The following is a 21,333-nucleotide window of genomic DNA, read 5'->3' on the forward strand; positions in this document are numbered from 1 at the left end:
GAGGGAAGTTACAGAATGAATGCACGAGAACTTTGAAATATCAAGTGGAAGTGAATAGGGAGCTAATGCAATGACTTGAAGATTATATTCATTTACAGGCAGTCCCCGGGTTAAGAACGGGTTCCATTTTTTAAAATCATTAAGTTGAATTTGTATGTAACTCGGATCCTAGTATTCTTCCCACCTACTCCACTTCCTTGAGGCCCCTTTTGCATTCCTGTCCATCCATCCTACTGTTCCCTCTCCACCACCACATCCAACATTACTCCCTCTCATCTCTCTCTTCCCTTTGCATCTTTACCTCACTCCTCTCTCACCACTTTGTCCAATAATTTCTCTCCCTCTCTATGCCCAACAATTCTTCTCTTTCTTCATCTCCCCATATACACCATTTCTCTTTCCCTCTCACTCAGACACTCAATTCTCCCTTTCTATTCCCTCCCCCATCTCAGCTTCTCTTTCCTTCACTCCCTCCATTTTTCTATCCTATGGTTCATGCTCCCCTCCGTTCCTCCTTTCTATGCCCCAAGTTCTTGCCTCTCTCTCCTTCCTTGCATCCATCCTTTGTCCGAAGTTTGTGCTCCCTCTCAAGTCCCTCCCTCCTGTGTCCCACGCGCCCCTCTCCCTCCCTCCAGTATGTGCCTCCCTCCAGCAGGTGTTTACCTTCTTCTGGCAGGCTCCCTCCTCCTTCCAGCCACAGATCTTTTTCTGCACAAAGCCGTGGGCAGCGGTTCCTACGTGTGTCCTGTGACTGAGCCAGAAGCTTTCCCCTGACATCGGAGGAAGGTCCTCCCACGTCAGCAGAATGCTTCCGGCTCAGCCATGGGACGTGCGTAGGAGCCATTGACCCATGACTTTGTGCAGAGAAACAACTGTGGGCTGGAAGCAGGAGAAAGCCAGCCAGAAGGCAAACACGTACTTGGGGCACAGAATGGAGGGGGAGAGAGAGGTGCGCTGGGACTCGGGAGGGATGGGCTCCGTTCGTAAGTATGAGTCCGATGTAAGTTGGATTTTCGTAAAATGGGGACTCCCTGTATTTCTTTTCAAAAATGTGTCTAGCGCTAATTGGAATGCAAACACTACATGTTTAAATCACTGCTTCATGCAGATGTTATTTAGTTAAAATTATGTATTCTAGTTAAGTTTCAGTTATTAAGTCTGGAACATCCACCAAATTAATCCTTAAACATTTCTGTTCCCCTATTTTGTCTTCCTACCCATCAGGTTCATTTTTTTAAAGGTTATATATAGAAATAAAACAAAACAAAAAAAAAAAAAAAAGAAGGAAATAAAGGGATATGTTTTTTTATTGGACTAACAGTACATTTTATAATTAGCTTTTGAAGGTAACCCCTTCTTCTTTACATCAGAAATAAGCAAATGTTGACAAATATCAGTATATATAAGTGAAGCATGAAAGCATTCCAGTGACATTATTACAGGAAGAGGGAGGAGTGAAATACAAAGAGAGGGCTGGGTGTTTAGGAGACAGAAAAATATGAATGGGTGATGGGGAGGTGACAAAGCAGTTTAAATTAATTTGTAATGCGAAAGAAAGCCAAGGTCCTTGTTAAGTCCTGTGTGGTGGGTATCAAAATATTTTATCATTTTGATTTCAAAGTCTTATGTTCTTGGATTGTCCTAAAATTTCCTTTTAGTATTCTCACCTGGCTTGGACACCTTAAAATCATTGGTGCCATGTAATTTTCCAAAGTGCTGTCTGACAAAGGTGACATCCTGGTTGGTATTGCAATTTTTACTATGATATCTGATTAGATACAAGTCTTTTTCATCTGGTTTGTTTCGCCAATATAGCACCCTTCTTTGACTTTTTGCACTGAATGAAGTACACCACATTAGAAGATGAGCATGTGAAGAATTCTCTTATGTTGAATTTTTTTTTTCTTCAACATGGTGACTGTGGGATCCTGTGAGATGTGCTTGGAAAGGTATAGAACAGGGGTGCCCAACACGTCGATCGCGATCGACAGGTCGCTCACTCAGGCGACCCCAGTCGATCGCAGAGCGGGTTCCCTTCTTCCCTTCTCTTTTTTCCCCTCCTGACTGGCCTGCTCCTGAATTCTGCTGCTGCCTCCGCTGCTCAACATTTTAAAAAAAAAAACCAGCTTGGAGAATTTATGCTCCGGGGGCTAACGTGTGCTTGTACCGGCTTCCCTTTGAAACCGGAAGTTATGTCGGGGGGGGGGGGGGGGAGAGAAGGGAGGGATGCAAGCTTTACACTCTCAAAAATCAAATCATGAGGGCTAGTGATTGAAGGCTGGGATGCAAGAGAGCCTACTCATTCTGAGTAATGAGAGTTGCAAAGCAATCTAATCTCCATGGGTTTTCTGTTAATTCCAGAAGGAACCATATCTGTCTTGGCCAGAACAGGGCAATGAGTATCATTGTTCCCAGATTCTGCCTGAGTTTCAGCAAAGGCCTTCACCATAAGAGGTTTTAGAAGATTCACACTAGTCTGCTGTGTGACCTCAGTCTGGAGCAGAACTGAGGAACACTGTTGCCAAGATGAGTGGCAAAAAGATCTACCAAGTGAGTGCCCCACTCATGGGAGATCTGGTGGGTTATACTTATATACAGGGATCACTTGTGCGGTTGCATTTCTTTGCTTTGTTTGTCCACCAGGCTTTTGTCTTTGCTGGTCATGAAACAGGGCTAATACCATATCCTGACCATCTCCCAACACAAACGGTATAAGTCTGTGCTTCCCTGCATGTTGACATGGTACACTGCAACCTGGTTGTCTGTTTGGCTGAAAATAATTTTGTGCAATAGCCGATTTCTTAAGCCTTTAGAATACATATTTCAAATGGCTCTCAACTCTAGGAGACTGATGTGAATCCGAGTTTCCTGAGAGTGCAGCCCATTCCTGTGAGCTTTCCAGTCTAGTTTGAAAACATCTGACTAAGTGTTGTGGGGAGGGGAATAGGGAATAAAAGTTCAAAGATCAGATTGGATTGAAACATCCACCACAAAAGCAACTCTTTCAGAGTGGGAGTGACAGAAATGACATCTGCTAAGTTTCCTAAGGCCTGACACCACTGGGAAGCTAGGGTCCATTGAGTCTCTCTCAAATGGAGATGTGCTATGAGTGTGACATGTACCATACAGGAGCACTAAAAACTGGTACTGTAAAAATACAATCCCCACCAAATAAATCTGAACCAACAATGGTATGAGAGAATGCACCACCAGCTAAATCCTACAAACAAGATATGTAAGGAAATTCAAAAAAAATCAAGCAAATCAATCAAACTGAAGGCACTGTTCAGTACGAGCCTGTATGAATCCTTGTGTTGACCAATGGCTCCGGGAAGGTATTTATTGAAGTGACAAGCACTTTAGATTGATATCTAAATAAATCCTGCCCCGTACATCATCATGCCATTTTGTATAATATAATAAACAAGCTGGTGCAAATCAAGAGCAAAAACGCTACCAAAGAGGTACCAGAAGGGGAAAATGTAAAGTATGAAGGGATAATAGAAAGAGCCCTTACGAGAGAATACTTATAAAAATATATCAATCCTAAATAGCAGTGAATGAAAACCGGGGTTAAAAATCAAACCACAAAATCCCCCGGAAGTCCAAAAACTCCACAAAACAACTAATGTGAAAATCAAAATAGAAAATGAAAAAAATGTAAGAAATGTGAAAAATAAAATACACTGCGTCCCCCGATAGAAGACAGAAAGTGTAAAAGTGTCCACAATCAAATATAGGAAGTGCGTGAGAAAACAAAGGGACTAAAACTAAAAAATCAAACAGCGTGATTGTGCCGCGGCCCGTGGGCGTCCTGAACCTTTGATTAGGTTCTGGTTTCTTGGACATCCATTTATTTACTGTTTTTGGTGACTATTTCTCCCTCCTGATGAGGGCATTGAAACAGGACTTGTCGAGTGGAGAGTGTGAACAAGAGAGCGGATCAGTGACTACAGTCGAAGACACAGCATGCAAAGTGGAAATTTAGTGTGGACTAACTACTGCAGCTGAACCTTCCTGGACATACAGTACGGATTAGGTATCCGCCATTGACTGACTACCTCAGCTGTTTGAGCTAAGTACTCATTTCACTTTTTGATGTGTAGAGGGTAGTTTTTTCTGCCCTCTTTCTGAGTGAGTTACAAATTAGTCCCTTGATTGAACTTTAGGGTCGCTCCAGCTGGCGTGCTAGTGATTTTTTCTGTTTGATTTTTTAGTTTTAGTCCCTTTGTTTTCTCACGCACTTCCTATATTTGATTGTGGACACTTTTACACTTTCTGTCTTCTATCGGGGGACGCAGTGTATTTTATTTTTCACATTTCTTACATTTTTTTCATTTTCTATTTTGATTTTCACATTAGTTGTTTTGTGGAGTTTTTGGACTTCCGGGGGATTTTGTGGTTTGATTTTTAACCCCGGTTTTCAGTTCACTGCTATTTAGGATTGATATATTTTTATAAGTGTTCTCTCGTAAGGGCTCTTTCTATTATCCCTTCATACTTTACATTTTCCCCTTCTGGTACCTCTTTGGTAGCGTTTTTGCACTTGATTTGCACCAGCTTGTTTATTATATTATACAAACGGCATGATGATGTACGGGGCAGGATTTATTTAGATCTCAATCTAAAGTGCTTGCCACTTCAATAAATACCTGCCCGGAGCCATTGGTCAACACAAGGATTCATACAGGCTCATACTGAACAGTGCCTTCAGTTTTATTGCTTTTCTTGATTTTTTTGAATTTACCTACATATCTTGTTTGTAGGATTTAGCTGGTGATGCATTCTCTCATACCATTGTTGGTTCAGATTTATTTGGTGGGGATTGTATTTTTACAGTACCAGTTTTTAGTGCTCATATTTTTTGTATTGGTACATATTTTGGTTTTTGATGTACCATAAAGGCCATGTGACCCAACAATCTCAACATCTGCCGAGCTATAAGCTGTTGGTTGAGGTGAAGCTGAAAGGCAATGGCTATCAGCACCTCTGCCCTGATAAACAGAAGGAAGGCCCATGCTTGAACCATGTTTAGCAGGGCTCCAATTAATTCCAGTTGCTGAACTTGCAGAAGACAGGAATTTAGGGTAGTTGAATGAACCCTTGAATCTCCAACACCCAAATGGTTCTCTGCATAGCTTCCCGAGTTTAGTCTTTGGATGTGCTCTTGACAAGCCAATCATGGGCATGCATATATGCCCTATACTCATATATGCCCAGTCAGTGTAGACACACTGATTATGGCAAGGCATTTTGTAAAGATTTGTGGAATTGATGTGAGGCCAAAGGGCAATATGTGATACAGGTAGTATTGGTTCCCCACGCAAAATCTAAGATACTTCCTGTGACATGGATGTATCCATGCGAGTGTAGACATCCTAAACTTTTCTTTGAGCAGATATTTGTTCAGGAACCTCGGGTCTAGGATAGGATGTAGTCCCTCCGTCTTTTTTGGGCATGAGGGAATCCAATTTTTTTTTCATACCTAAGGTTGGCTGCCTCCAAATCTCAGTGCAGCAACCATTCATCACAAGCTTTTCTAAAAACCATAAATCAGCTCAATTTTCATTAAACACAACCTTAGTACAGCTTGCCACCTCATTCCCACTAAGGAAGGAAAGGACAACAAAATGAAAGACAGCCTTCTATACACAAAGGGGCATATTCTATAAATGGCGTCCCGATTGTAGGTAGCAGTAGGCAACCTACCGCTGTCTAACCAGCCAATCGGGATGCATATTTTCTACAAAAAACAACCCGAGGCAGGCTGCCTACACTGTAGGTGTGCGTCGTGGGTCAGGGAGCTGCTTAAGCTCACCCAAGGCTGGGCATGGTTTTGCCTAGAAGTGGCCTTAGGCGAGCTTAAGCAGCACTAGGTATCTCCCTAGTGCAATAAGCGCCTGATATGTAGGCCATTGAAATGCTGGCCTACATTTTAAATAGATACGGCCTTTAAACTGATTGTGGCAAGGAAATATCTCTGCTGCGGCAGAGAACCCCCAAACCCCACTGCAAGTCGGCCAGGAGAAGGGATGCCCACTCCCTCCGACTGCCACCTCCAAACCTCTCCACACTGTCTGCAGCAGGAGGGATGCCGGTGATTAATTTTATTTATCTCAACAATCAATTTTGACCATTTATGAGAAGAGACCTGGGACTCCAAATCACAGAAAGAAAACCAAAAAAAAAAAATAATCAAGTTACAGAAGGTAAGAGTAAAAAAGATGGAAAAAAGAAAAAAGGGGGAAGAAAAAAGCATTTAATGTTGCTAGACAAACTAAGGCTGTGGCCTACTCCACAGTTTCTGAATATAGAATTTATTATCTTTAAACAGAAAAGACTAAAGTTGGCATTAGTGTCAAGGGGTGTACATTCTGGTAATTTAATATTTTTTGATAGCTGTCCCTCTTCCCTTGTAGTCCATAAAGGAAGAGAGAGAGAATATCTTATTCTACTATAAATAGTATCCTTACCGGTGTAAGGGCTCCTTCAGCTTGGGCTTCCATTGGACTTGTTAGAGTTACTGGAAGTAGCTGGCCTGCAGCTTCTGCCGTAAGTTCTAATTTTTCTGTTGAAGTCCCAGAAACAGCTCCAGGTAATCCTGAAGGATCTCTCTTGATGTGGACATTGTCAGTCCAAGAACTCAGTTTGAGATGTTGTTCTTGAGGAGACTCCTCTAGAATTTGGAGCACTTCAGGTTCTTCCTCTGAGGGACTTCCAGTTATTTTGTGCTCTTGAGTCCCAGTCCTGAAATCCTTCAAGTCACGTTCCTTGTCCACTATTACCCAGTCCTTAGAGTCTACTTCCTGCCGGCAGGAGCTTAAGTTGATAGCTACAAATCCATTGCTAATCACACCATCACCATGTTCTGGGGAGCTGACAGAGCCAAGTTTAGAGGCATCAGGAAGATATTCATCATCATAATGCCAAACATGGTCAAGTCGTCCAGTTGTGGAGGGAGCAACAACCTTGTAGGGATGAGAAGAAGGAGGCAAAGTAGCAGCAGCAGTAGATTCCTTCCCAACATTTGAGTTTTTCTGAATCTTCTCCAAGCTTAGCAAAATAGAAACAAACAGTTACCTCAGATTAAGACTAGATCAAATATATATGTAAGTACACTACACTTCTCATTTAACTTTCACCCTCCAATATAGAAACTCATTTTCAACCAATTTTAATCTACAATATGAATGGTTTTCAACCTCCATATAGACACATTTATAATAGGCTTAAATACATTATCAAAAACTTTCTTGAGAACTGTATTGTAATTGACAAAGCTAATGGTAATTAAGTTTCTTCAATAAGCTTACGATAAATTTACATTCAATCAAAAGGTTATGTATAGTTTCTGAGCTATCTGAGAAGCCATCAAATATCTCATGATCATCATGCGCACACATGTAATACACCAAAGACATTCACTCAATCAGTGCCAAGAACTGCAGAAACTAACGATCTTGAACTTTCATGAAAACACTCAGAGGTGAAATGCTATTGCCTCAAAATAGCAATGATTCTTAGACATACTGGACTTGAAAAAAACTTTCCACAAGATAAGCTAATACACACAAATCCTATTAAAAGGTGATGTACGTTCAGGAAACAAAACCAACTTCATTAAGAAAACAAAATCAACACGCTTGGTTCTGCATAGCAGTCATCACGCTTGACCTGAGGCACATTGCTTATTCACTTCTTCATACTCATCCAAATCCTGTTGATTGCCATTCTACAATGAAGGATTTTGGCAAGCACTTTCAATAAAAATAAATAAATTCTAATAATTTATTTTCTACTTTTCACTGCTTATGCAAGCTTTCATAAAGATCAGCCTGTTACATAAAAATCTTGATTTTACTTTGCAAAGCTGGTGGAAAATGTCTTGACATATCACATGTATGCATCATAGAAGCACAATATCACTCCTCCCTCCATTTATTCTGGCAGTTCATTGGTAGAAACCTTTGCAGGAGTGAGAAATATTCTGAAGTTTTTCAATAATTTTGTACATTAACAAATATAAATTAGAATAAGAGAAGACATCTTAAGCACATGAATAGTTTATACTTGGATAGGGATGGGATATATGTATAATATTGTCAATTAAGTATTGATCATTGGGGGGGTATTTATTCTTATTCTATAAGATTATATGATTGTAATTTCAAGTGTTTTGTAAAAATTGATTTAATATGTGTATCTTCACTTGATGTATGAGATAAAAATGAATAAAGATTTATAAAAAAAAAAAAAAACAAATATAAATTAATTTTACATAAAACAGTTTTCCGACCTTACCTATATGTTAGACTATTACCAAGAAAAAACTGAGACAAGAGGTGTTTGAAACCTGAATACTAAAAGATAAAGAAGGTTCAACATACAGGGACATACAACTGGAGCAGACATGGGGGGAATGGGTCCACTTAAACATCGACTCTGGACCTCAGGACCACTTCGTCCCTGGGCTCAGAGTATTGATAACCCATTTTTAAAGCACTTTATCTTGTTATGGAACGGGTATGGGATAGGTTGGGGAATGGCTCCTCAGTGTCTTCTCTGGCACCAATACGAGATGAGCTTCAGTTTGTGGTAGGGCGTGAAAATAGGGTCTTTCACACATGGGTGCAATTGGGAATATTTACCTTTCATGATCTGATGGGAGAAGGGATACTCTATTTTGAACGACTGCAACAGAAATATGGGGTGTTGGAGAGAGATTACTTGGCTTATTGTCAAGCACAACATTTTATCAAGGCCCAGGGCTGGGATTTTTGAGTACCAGTTCAGGGGTAAAATTTTGAGAATCTCTGGTTATTGTTGCAGAAGGTTCCTAGGCCAATCTCTATATTATACCAATATTGGAGAGGACTAAATTTGTCTCATTTTCCATACATGACACATTGGGAAGGGGATTTAGGGCAGAGTTTTACTTCTAAAGAATGGGTTATTATCTGTGGGGAAGTATATAAGGCCACCTCTTGTGCTCTAGTTCAGGAGAATGCTTATAAGGTACTGACCAGCTGGTATTATACCCCAGATCATCTGCATAGAATGTTTTCTAATGTGTCGGATAAATGATGACGATGCAATACTTCGGTGAAAACATTTTTTACATATTTGGTGGGATTGTCAGACTTTGCACCCTTTTTGGAAGAAAGTAGTTTATGCTTTGTCTGACCTTTTGGATAAGTCAATGATAGCTAGCTCACAAGGCTGTCTGTTGGGCTTGTATAATAGTGGGGAACATAAATGGCAAACTAAACTCACCCGTATTGGTTTGGCAGCTGCTAAGTGCTTAATTGCAAAATCCTGGAAAAGTAGTTTTGCCCCTTATCTTGAGTGGACCAATAAAGTGGTGTCTTTGGGGAGAATGGAAATTTCTGTGGCACAGCATTGCATTAACTATGTGTTTCGCATACATACCTGGAAACTGCTGGGGGAAAAATTGGATGCTCTGTAGAAAGATATGGTTGAATTATTTCCTTTGGCCTGGTGTAGTAGACTGCATGCGGGGGGGAGAGAGGGGGGAAATTTTATCTTATCTTGTTGTGTGGGCAGGGCTTGTTTGTGGTTGTGGGAACTAGATCTTGAGCTTTGTATTATTGATGACTATAGTGGTGGTGTTGTGTTGTTGTTATTGAAAAATTAATAAAAAATTTAAATATATATATATATATATATATATATATATATATATATATATAAAAAGATATACAGGGACAGAGCTCACAAAGACAACATAATTATCCTAATGCTCCATAAAGCAAAATTACTTATTTGTACCAAGTATTCTCCAAGGACAACAGGCATATATTCTCAAATATGGGTGACATCTACGGAGCCCAGTGCTGCCATAATGTGTTGTCAAGCATGAGACCAGCAGTTAAGTAGGAAAGCCAACTCTAGGGGAGAAATGATGGATGCAAGAACACCTGCTACAGGTATCAAATTGGTAATTAACTAAAATATAAGTCTGGCAGAGAAAAAAAGGCCAGAGGGTAGAGTTGACATTCAAAAATTAAAAATGCAAAACTGCTTCTCCAAACCAGCTATCCCATTTGGAATTTTGCTCCAAACAGTAGTGAATGGTGAAAGTGGTAAAAAAAAATGTTTGATGTGCTGAGATTAGAAAAACAACTCTGGTCCACAGTACCAGATTGACTGCTGCTCCTGTGCTCGAGCATCCGGCAGAAAGGTACCTGTGCATGTACGGTAGGGGCACTGCCTCAAAGACTTATAGTGATAGTGCACTATGGCAGTGCCCGCATCATGCTAATCTAATCTAATCTAATCTAAATCTTGGGTTTATATACCGCATCATCTCCGCAGATGGAGCTCGACATGGTTTACATGGTTAGGGAAGGAACGGAACTCCAGTGGAATTATATAAGTATGAGAGAAGAGAGGTGATAAATCATGGAACATCACCCACATGTCCTCAGAGAATTCAAAGGTACATCTCTCTTATTTAAGAAATGAACATTAATCTCAAAGCTAGGACTTTATTGATTCAGCATATGAAAGTAACATTCCTAAAGAAAATAGCAAATGTGGTACTGTAATTAGAAATGCATATATACAGTACATACAAGATATTTTAAAATACACACATAAAGCATATAGACAATCTCACTGTTCTCCATAGGCAGCGACAAATATTTTGTAAAATCATGTATAAATCATCACAGTTTTGCCTTTATCAAGAAAGACAGCAGCATAATTAGACATGTTCCTGGAAGAAAAGTCTATAAACTGTTACTAAGGTATACTTGGGGGGAAGCCACTGCTTATTCCTGGGGGTTAGCTGCATGAAACCTTGCTACTTTTTAGAATCCTGCCAGGTACTTGTGACTTGGATTGACCACTACTGGAAACATTACTGGGCTTGATGGACTTTTGTCTAATTCAGTACAGTAACTTATCTTCTAACCATAAATTATTGCAGGAGGACTCATGAAACACCATTATTCACAACCTGAATGGACATGGCACAGCTACTACTTGTGTGTATGCTACACACTGATAACTTAAGAAAAAATGTGGATTGAGAGCTGTCTTCATAAATGTAACTGTTTTAAGTAAATTGAAATTTCTGTACCAAGTTTCCAAAAATTTGTCAGTGTCTGGCTTCGACTCCAGGGTTAGACGTTTTTCCAGTTCAAAACTGTGTATAGAACGCAATTTGCGTAGTAATGGAACATCTCTGTCAGGCTGGGCAGTCTCTGAGCGCACACGAATTGGAGAGCCAAGACTTAGTGCATTAAGCTTGCCATTTACTGGACCATGACTGTTCTCCTCCTCTGTAGCAGCCTGTGGGGAAAAATAAAACAGTAACTGTATAATCTCTTGGCAGTACTCACAGCCCAAAGTGGCAAACATCTATACATGATCAATTAGTATCTCATTAATATACATGAATATCACATTAAAAGGGACTATTTTAGAAGCATTTCCATATGTTAATAGCAAACTGTATGTGTAAATAGTGATTTTAGAAAGATGCTATTTACAAACACACATGGAAATCCACAATAGGTTCAGATATTAAGGGGGGTGTGGTGCAAGTAGGCTGTATATTCCATTCTACAAGGGGAATACAGAGGAGGCCTAAAAATCTCTGCTTCAGCCTTAACATCTGAACCAAAGCATACGTAAATGCTAGCCTGAAGGGGAAGGTGCAAGACACTCCTCCCCCCCACCACGATAACATCTCTGAATCTCCTCCAAACAAAAGCCAGCTCCCCCCCGGGGTCTTACCGGAGGCTCTCTCTGGTGTCTTTAAGGGGGCAGAAGCAATCCCAGTTATTTCTGCGCCTTCTAGTGCTAGGTTCTAAATTGTGCCAGCTGACCCCTAGTGCTAATCTTACAGTACAATATTGGTAGGACTTAAGCTGCCAAAAAGAGCATAAACCTCTAGTGCAGGGGTAACCAACCTCAGTTCTCAAAGGCCACAATCCACTCAGGGTTTTAGGATTTTCTCAATGAATATATTTTCAAGCACTGTCTCCATTGTATGCAAATAAATCTCATGCATATTAATTGGGGAAATTCTGAAAACCTGACCTGACGAAGCCTGAGGTTGGACACTCCTGCTCTAGCCTCTGGCAAAGCCTTTTATAAAATACCAGGGAAACTGATTGCCTGAACCTGGATATTTCAATTTCCACCTCACATATACTATCTTGTGTATTGGTATTTATTGTATTGCACTGGTATTTATTTACTGAGCTTGGTGAGTGCAAGAGATATGTGATCTTAGGTATCAGAGCAGGAGAGAGAACAGGAGGCTTTAGTGATGGGAAGAAAGAGAACAGAGGCTAGAGGGAAAAATGAAGGATGATCATAAGTGGAGCAGGAAAGGGAGAAAAGCAGGAGGATAGGGATAGAGGAAGGAGTAGGATAGATCAGAAGGGGCAGGAGAGAGTAAGGACTAGAAAGGGACAAGGGACAGTTGGAACAGTATCTCAGGTGGGAGAAGAAAGACAATTAAGTAAGGGAAAGAAGAGGTTTTATAATACTTTGGAAAGGATATGAAGGATGCAGATAGAGAGGTCCCTCTCCCACCCTGCTCTTCCTCTCATCCACATTCTCTTTCCCTTTCCTCTTCAAGCCAGGCCCTACTCACTTTCCACTCCAAACCAATATAAGAAATTAGCTCAAACTCTTAATTTGGATACATTTTGTCATGAAAATGCCTGTACTGAAAAGTGGAGGGGGGGGCAGGGGGTGTTTGATACCTTCTGTGGCATGTAGTATACTCCTCTTTTTATAGGTAAGAGAAAAGGAAGACTTTGGGCTGTTTTCTACTAGGCCCACTGTTTGCACACATTGCACCTTACTTTTTAACCATGCCAGTTGCCGTTTGGCCTTTCTTCCACTTTTTTTTTTAATGGAATATATCTGGTCTGGGCTTCCAGGATGGCATTTTTGAACAACATCCAAGCCTGATGTAAAATTTTGACCTTTGCACCTGTTCCTCTAACCATATTTTAACCACTCATTTTATCATATTCTCCTTTTTGAAAGTTAAATGCACATATAAATAAAACAGAACCAATCATCTGTACATTCAAAATAGCATTACTATCAAACCATTAATCGCTCAATGAGAATCACTTATCAAGAGACATTATGGGCTCCTTTTATCAAGCCGCGCTAGCGGGTTTAGCGCACGTGACTTTTAATCACACGCTAACCCCCGCGCTGGCCAAAAAACTGCCGCCTGTTCAAGGCAGGCATTAGCGGCTAGCGTGGCCGGCAGTTTAAAGCACGCTATTACGCGCGTTAAACCGCTAGCGTAACTTGATAAAAGGAGCTCTATGTTTATGCAGCAAAGAGTGGGAGAAGGGAGACACAAGAGAACTTCTTGTCAGTCCCCTCTGGTTTCTCTATGACTATAAACCAGACCTTAAGATCGTTATGGTAAAGGACAGTCATCTGAGCCCCAGTTAAGCAGGCTCACAACAAGTTGTTATCTATAAGTAGTTTGCCAATGGCAGAAGAATATGAGCAAGCTTCAAGCAAATACAACAGGTTTCCAGCTCACAGTATGATAGCAAGGCTTAAACATTAAATTATTCCAAGAAGCATCCAGTTGTCTCAGAAGATCAGGTTATTCCCTCCTCGGAATCTTGTGCAGGAAAAAATTATATTGTTTTAAAAACTGCTGATGCTCTTGAGGCTTAAGAAAAAACTGCAATTTGCCTTGATGTGTGATTTTCAGTTTAGCGGGTTCTAATGCAAAAGAGACTTTTGTCTGCACAAACAGATCACAAGGGAGCAAACTTCTCATATTTGTTACTTTACCCAAGTAATCTTAAAAGCATAAGCATTTTGCGAGTCTGATATTCCAGTGTTTGACCCACTCATATGGCTCTCAAAATTTCCTCTTTATGGACAAATTTAAGCAGCTTTAAAATCACTGCTCTGGGCTGTTGATTTTAGTCATAACAGGGTCTGATACTGTGGGCCCATTCAATTCTAAGAGGACCCATTGCGTTGAAAAGTTGAAAGTCCTACAACAGCCACATTTCCAGAAACTCCTAAAGCTCCAATTCAGCAACAGATTCCAGCAAACCAATTAAAGGTAAATTATTACACCAGCTGTGATTCTCTACATCATCAGTCTTATCTTCTAAGAGCTAGCACATTTTGTTAAGTCTCTGGTTCTCCTGAGTCAGACGGCCACTATAATAATAACTTTATTCTTATAGGGGAGGATGGTTTGGGGGGACGGGTTGTTGGATGTTGTGGGTTCATTTGATATAACTTGAGCTTGTTTTTGATGCCTTTTGTGCTGATGCTTGTTTTCTCTGTTGAGCTCAATAAAATATATTTGAACATAACTTTATTCTTATATACTGCCAGACCATAGCAGTTCTAGGCGGTTCACAACAAAGTAAGGCTAGACATTCAATGAATATGTACAAGGCATAAAAGGTGTCTAGGCACTGTGCCACCAAGTAAAAGGCCTGGATAAGATTTTCTAGTTGTTCATCTATGCTTTCTAGCTTGTAATTTGCAATTAAGCAAGGCTTTCACAATTGCAGTGATCTCTGCTGTTAATTCTGTCATCTATGCTGTCATCCCGCTGTGCAAGGAGGTCCTGCTGAATCCACCATCTTGTGCTCACCTCCATTAACAGTCTTTCTCCTTTTCTGCAGTTTTGTAGTCCTGTACCATATTTCAATGCCTGGATTCAGTGATCGAATTTGATAAAAAGCATCCAGAAGCTGATACATTAATAGGGCTAAAAGGGTTTGAGGACAATGGAGCTGAGAGCACTAATATCTACTCAGCACCATAGTGTCATGTGACCTCATATGTATCATTTCATACCCTGAGAGATTGGAGAAACTGGGTCTCTTTTCCCTGGAGAAGAGGAGACTTAGAGGGGATATGATAGAGACTTACAAGATCATCAAGGGCATAGAGAGAGTAGAGAGGGACAGATTCTTCAAACTTTCAAATAATAAAAGTACAAGAGGGCATGCAGAAAAATTGAAAGGGGACCGATTCAAAACAAATGCTAGGAAGTTCTTCTTTACCCAACGTGTGGTGGACACCTGGAATGCGCTTCCAGAAGATGTAATAGGACAGAGTACGGTACCGGGGTTTAAGAAAGGATTGGACAATTTTCTGCTGGAAAAGGGAATAGAGGGGTATAGATAGAGGATTACTGCACAGGTCCTGGACCTGATGGGTGGGCACGATGGACCTCAGGTCTGACCCAGCAGAGGCATTGCTTATGTTCTTATGTTCTTATTTATTTCTTGGTCTGCTTTTCACAGAAATTGTGAATAGTTATAAAATTGACTCCATGATGAAGGGTGGGAGTGAAAAGGAAGGCTTCTGCTGGCAACAGTATTGAGATCACAGTTGAATTAAGAGGTTTTTAGATCTAAAGTTGAAATGAATATTGCTACTAGTTGGGTTTTTGCCAGGTACTTGTGTCTTGAATTGGCTACCGTGAAGACAGGCTACTGGCCTACATGGACCACTGGCCACCAGTAATGCTATTATGATGTTCTTAACTAAAGACCTACTTGCAGCAATCGTTGGACAATAAAAGGCTCCTAAGGTCTTTTCCCTCCAAAACAGCTACAATGAAGTTTCCAGTTCTTGTTGCTTGGTTGCATAGCTAAGAGCTGATGCCTTATTTATTTTTGGATTAAAAATGTACAAATGTCTTTCAACAAATGAGTAATAAAGGATTGGCTAGGAGAACTGGTATTTTCTGCATTCAACTGACAAAGAGGCATGGCAATACGAATAAGAACCACTACAGTATTCTGAAGGATGGTTTATTATAATAGGTCATATACGAATTAAACAGTGTATATACCACTACATATAAAGATGATTTGGATCAGAGTATATGGAACATATAAAATAAATAGGTTTGTTGTATGGGCAGAAATTATTATGTGGAGAGCCATTTTCAAAAAGGATGTCTAAGTCCAATTTGAGTCTTTCCTGCCTCCAAATTTGGAAGCTCAGAAACATCCATTTTCAAATGGTGCTATATGTCCATAATTATTTTTTTTATCATCGCCTACTTAAACGTCAGGACATTCAAAGGCTGCCCGACCTTAGGACATCTAATTTTATACCCCATTTTTGACCACAGAAACATCCAAGTCCAAATCATGTCCAAAATATTATATTGTTGTAAAAACTGCTGAACCTCTTGAGGCTTAAGAAAAAACTGCAATTTGCCTTGGTGTTTGATTTTCAGTTTAGCTGGATCTAATAATGCAAGAGAGACATTTGGATGTAGGAGGAGCAAGCATTAAGAACATAAGAATAGCCTTACTGGGTCAGACCAATGGTCCATCTAGCCCAGTATCCTGTCTTCACAGTGGCCAATCCAGGTCACAAGTACCTGGCAAAAGCCCAAATAGTAGCAACATTCCAGGCTACCAATCCAGGGCAAGCAGTGGCTTCCCCATGTCTCTCTCAATAACAGACTATGGACTTTTCCTCCAGGAAATTGTCCAAATCTTTCAGCTACACTATCCGCTCTTACCACAACCTCTGGCAATGCATTCCAGAGTTTAACTATTCTCAGAGTGAAAAAATATTTCCTCCTATTGGTTTAAAAGTATCTCTCTGTAACTTCATTGAGTGCCCCTAGTCTTTGTAATTTTTAATAGAGTAAAAAATTGATCCACTTGTACCTGTTCTACACCACTCAGGATTTTGTAGACTTTTTACATATCTCCCCTTCAGCTGTCTCTTTTCCAAGCTGAAAAGCCCTAACCTCTTTAGTCTTACCTTATACAAGAGGAGTTCCATTGTAATGGACTGGCCAGAGCCATCCCAAAAGAGCAGTAGCATACCTTAGAGAGCAATGCTGTGAACTTCACATAAAGGGTGACAGATATACCTCTCACCATAACCCCTTTATAATTTATAGTGAGCCCCCAAAAACCTATTATACCCACCTATCTACCACCTCAATAGCCTTTAAGGCTTCAGGTGGCACCTATATGGCAGTTGTCAGTATTATATTACTGTGTGCTGACTGTGTCCAGAGTGCAAGAAAAGGATTCTGGGATATTATGCTAAACAAATCTGACCCTGGGAATGTTAGTGCAGAGAGACTGAATGGCTCCTGCCCATTCAGTTTAACAAAAGACCTTAGAATGCCACTAAATGACTCCTAAAAGACCAGTACAGTGGTGCCTCACACAACGAACTTAATCCGTTCCAGGAGCAAGTTTGTTATGTGAAACGTTCGTTGTGTGAAACGCGTTTTCCCATAACAATACATGTTAAAAAAAATAATTCGTTCTGTAGCATAAAATATGCTAAGATGACATAAAAAAAGATAAATTTTTGGTTATTATTTTTATTTAGATACATCTAAAAACATAATTGTTTTTTAAAACAACACACATTTTTTAAATTTAAAGCCAGACTAAGTAGAGTCTAATTTTACAGTGAGAGGGCAGAGTCTCAGCGGCAAAAACTGGGACTTAACTGTTCATTTTTTTTTTTTTTCTACCGTGTTTCCCCGATGATAAGGCAGGGCCATCAAATAAGACAGCCCCCCCTTTTTAGAAAAAAATGTAAAATAAGGCACCCCCCCGCAAATAAGCCACCCACCGATACCTGCGCTTACCCGAATCGGGTGGTACGGTGGGTGACTCCGTGTGGTCCCTGGCACCCCCGACACGATCGGGGCAAGAGGGAGCTCAAGCCCTCTTGCCCCCCCGACTCCCCGACACGATCGGGGCAAGAGGGAGCTCAAGCCCTCTTGCCCCCCCCGACTCCCCGACACGATCGGGGCAAGAGGGAGCTCAAGCCCTCTTGCCCCCCCCGACTCCCCGACACGATCGGGACAAGAGGGAGCTCAAGCCCTCTTGCCCCCCCCCGACTCCCCGACACGATCGGGGCAAGAGGGAGCTCAAGCCCTCTTGCCCCCCCGACTCCCCGACACGATCGGGGCAAAAGGGAGCTCAAGCCCTCTTGCCCCCCCGACTCCCCGACACGATCGGGGCAAAAGGGAGCCCAAGCCCTCTTGCCCCGCCGATTCCCCAACTCCCCGACAATATCGGGCCAGGAGGGAGCCCAAGTCCTCCTGGCCACGGCGACCCCCTAACCCCACCCTGCACTACATTACGGGCAGGAGGGATCCCAGGCCCTCCTGCCCTCGACGCAAACCCCCCCTCCCCCCAACGACCGCCCCCCCCCAAGAACCTCCGACCGCCCCCCCAGCCGACCCGCGACCCCCCTGGCCGACCCCCACGACACCCCAGTGTTCCCTCTAAGCGGGCGGGTGTTGTGAGCAAACTTTTTTCACTGTGAGCTAAAAATATCGGGCGCCAGCAAGTTATGAGCCAAATAAATATGTTGTCAAGGCATCAGGCCAGCTTAAGTTCCAGGCCAGTTATGGAACTGAATTTAAGATTTGTAGGTTCATGGGGACATACTCTAGTCCGTATAGTGTAACAGGAAAATTTACAAAGGGAAACTCTCTAAGGCAGTGTTCTTCAACCTTTTTACACCTATGGACCGGCGGAAATAAAATAATTATTTCGTGGACCGGCAAACTACTAAGACTGAAATTTTTTTTTAAAAACCATCGCCGCCCCGTCCCCGCAAGCTCGGTCCCAAAAACCATCTGATCCCATCCGCACAAGCCTCAAATAGTTATAATTTTATATTGAACATATTTTATTAAAGTATAAAAAGAAACAATATTCTATACAATTGTCATTTTATAAATACAAATAATACAGGGCAAAATCAACAAAACCCCTGTCTCCCCTCCCCTTCACATATATCCCCTCTACTATCAAGAAAACTTAATAAGCCAAATTATTACAGAATGCTACACAAATATCAAGTAACAGAATATCACAGTCACACATGACAGGAATGGTGTTAGGGGAGTGGAACTAGGGCAACTGCCCCCTGGTCAGAGAGAGCCCTAAGCCAGCTGGAAGCTAAAGAAGCACTGCCATCTCTCCTCCTGCCCCCCCCCCCACCCCCCAATTTGGTCTAGCATCCATCATCTTCCTTCTGTTCCCCTCATGGTCTGGCATCTCTATCCTTCCCTCCCCCCTGTGGTTTTTAGCATATCTCTCTTCTCATTTCCTCCACTCAGATCTGATCATTCTCTACTCTCTCTTCCCTTTTCTTCTCTGGTCTTCCTTCTCTATTTTCTGCCTCCATCTAAATTAAATTCTTTCTTACTATTTAGTCCCGTTTCCCTCTTTTCACTGTGTCTACACACAGCTTGTCACCCCTTTCCCTCACCCCTCCATTATCTTACTATTTTCTTCCCTTTATTTATCTCCTCCTTCCATCCAGTATGTGTTCTTTCCCCACTTCCATTCAGCATCTGCTCTCCCCTCTCAACTGACATCCATCTGCCTTCTGCTCTCTCTCCCTTCTTCTCACTTCCATCATCTGTCCCCTTCTCTCTCTCTCTCATCTCCTCCATTCCATCATCTGCCCCTTCTCTCTCTCTCTCTCTCTCCCCCCCCCAACTTCCATCATCTGCCCCCCTTCCCCTCACCTTTGTGGGTCACTTTCTTTCCCCTGAGGGTGGCTCATGTCACAGGGGAAGCTTTGGCCGAGCAGAACCGCTTGATTGACAGTGGAACTTACTTGATTGATGTCGATGCTGGGGCCCGTTGCCGTTTGAAGGAAAAAAAAAAAGGTGGAAAAAAGGAACCTGTAAAGGCGAGAGGAAGGGAAACCTCCAGGACAGCTGCTTTTTGCCCTCCTTCAGCGGCCCAAGAGTTCAGACCAGCAGCGGCAGCTGTGTATGCTTTTAACTTCGGCACAGAGCTGCCCCTAATCAATAGTTTAGCGCGGTTTCATGAGGCAGCCTCGGGGCCTTTGATAGCCGGCCCGCTTCGATGATGCGATGTGGGCCGGCCTAGCAAAGGCCCCGAGGCTGCCTTATGAAACCGCGCTAAACTATTGATTAGGGGCAGCTCTGTGCCGAAGTTAAAAGCATACACAGCTGCCGCTGCTGGTCTGGAGGTGCGGAGACAAGGCAGGAGGCAAACGCGGTGGAAGGCAGGAGTCCCGGCGAAGGCAGGAGTCCCGGCACAGCGACTGCAACAGGAAGTTGCAAGTCAGCTGACGCCGGCCTTTCGTTGCGGCGGGGACCGAATCCTTCGCGGACCGGCAAGATTTTGTTTGCGGACCGGCACCGGTCCGCCGGTTGAAGAACTGTGCTCTACACTGTGTGCGCTGTGACGAGAAACTTGTGCGCTGCGAGGTAATATTTTGTGCGCAAGCGCACGCCAGCGCAGCTTAGCGGGAACACTGCCCCCAACCCCCTTCCCCGTACCTTTCTGTAGTTGGCCGGACAGACGGGAGCCAAACCCGCCTGTCCGGCAGGCAGCCATCGACGGAATGAGGCCGGATTGGCCCATCCGTCCCAAAGCTCCGCCTACTGGTGGGGCCTAAGGCGCCTGGGCCAATCAGAATAGGCCCGGGAGCCTTAGGTCCCTCCTGGGGGCAGGGCCTGAGGCACATGGTCGGGTTGGGCCCATGTGCCTCAGGCCCCGCCCCCAGGAGGGACCTAAGGCTCCCGGGCCTATTCTGATTGGCCCAGGCGCCTTAGGCCCCACCAGTAGGCGGAGCTTTGGGACGGATGGGCCAATCCGGCCTCATTCCGTCGTTGGCTGCCTGCCGGACAGGCGGGTTTGGCTCCCGTCTGTCCGGCCAACTACAGAAAGGTACGGGGAAGGGGGTTGGGGGTGTCGTGGGGGTCGGCCAGGGGGGTCGCGGGTCGGCTGGGGGGGCGGTCGGAGGTTCTTGGGGGGGGGCGGTCGTTGGGGGGAGGGGGGGTTTGCGTCGAGGGCAGGAGGGCCTGGGATCCCTCCTGCCCGTAATGTAGTGCAGGGTGGGGTTAGGGGGTCGCCGTGGCCAGGAGGACTTGGGCTCCCTCCTGGCCCGATATTGTCGGGGAGTTGGGGAATCGGCGGGGCAAGAGGGCTTGGGCTCCCTTTTGCCCCGATCGTGTCGGGGAGTCGGGGGGGGCAAGAGGGCGTGAGCTCCCTTTTGCCCCGATCGTGTCGGGGAGTCGGGGGGGCAAGAGGGCTTGAGCTCCCTCTTGCCCCGATCGTGTCGGGGAGTCGGGGGGGGGCAAGAGGGCTTGAGCTCCCTCTTGTCCCGATCGTGTCGGGGAGTCGGGGGGGGGCAAGAGGGCTTGAGCTCCCTCTTGCCCCGATCGTGTCGGGGAGTCGGGGGGGGGCAAGAGGGCTTGAGCTCCCTCTTGCCCCGATCGTGTCGGGGAGTCGGGGGGGGGGGCAAGAGGGAACCAGGCGGAGAGAGGGCAGTTAAGCGCAGTGCCTGCGC

At 43.3% G+C, this 21,333-nt stretch overlaps 1 protein-coding gene across 5 annotated transcripts in view; it reads right to left on the reverse strand.

Moving 5' to 3' along the window:
- TTBK2 (tau tubulin kinase 2) overlaps positions 1-21,333 on the reverse strand; it is a 192,052-nt gene that overhangs the window by 19,604 nt on the left and 151,115 nt on the right. For all 5 annotated transcript variants that reach the window (XM_033952141.1, XM_033952139.1, XM_033952137.1 and 2 more), the window contains 2 exons: positions 11,105-11,316; positions 6,474-7,053 (listed from right to left, as the gene is read on the reverse strand). In XM_033952141.1, the coding sequence (XP_033808032.1) occupies positions 6,474-7,053; positions 11,105-11,316 (792 nt within the window). The remainder of the gene's footprint in view (positions 1-6,473; positions 7,054-11,104; positions 11,317-21,333) is intronic.

Source organism: Geotrypetes seraphini, chromosome 7 (genome assembly GCF_902459505.1).
Source record: "Geotrypetes seraphini chromosome 7, aGeoSer1.1, whole genome shotgun sequence".
NCBI classification, from domain to species: domain Eukaryota; kingdom Metazoa; phylum Chordata; class Amphibia; order Gymnophiona; family Dermophiidae; genus Geotrypetes; species Geotrypetes seraphini.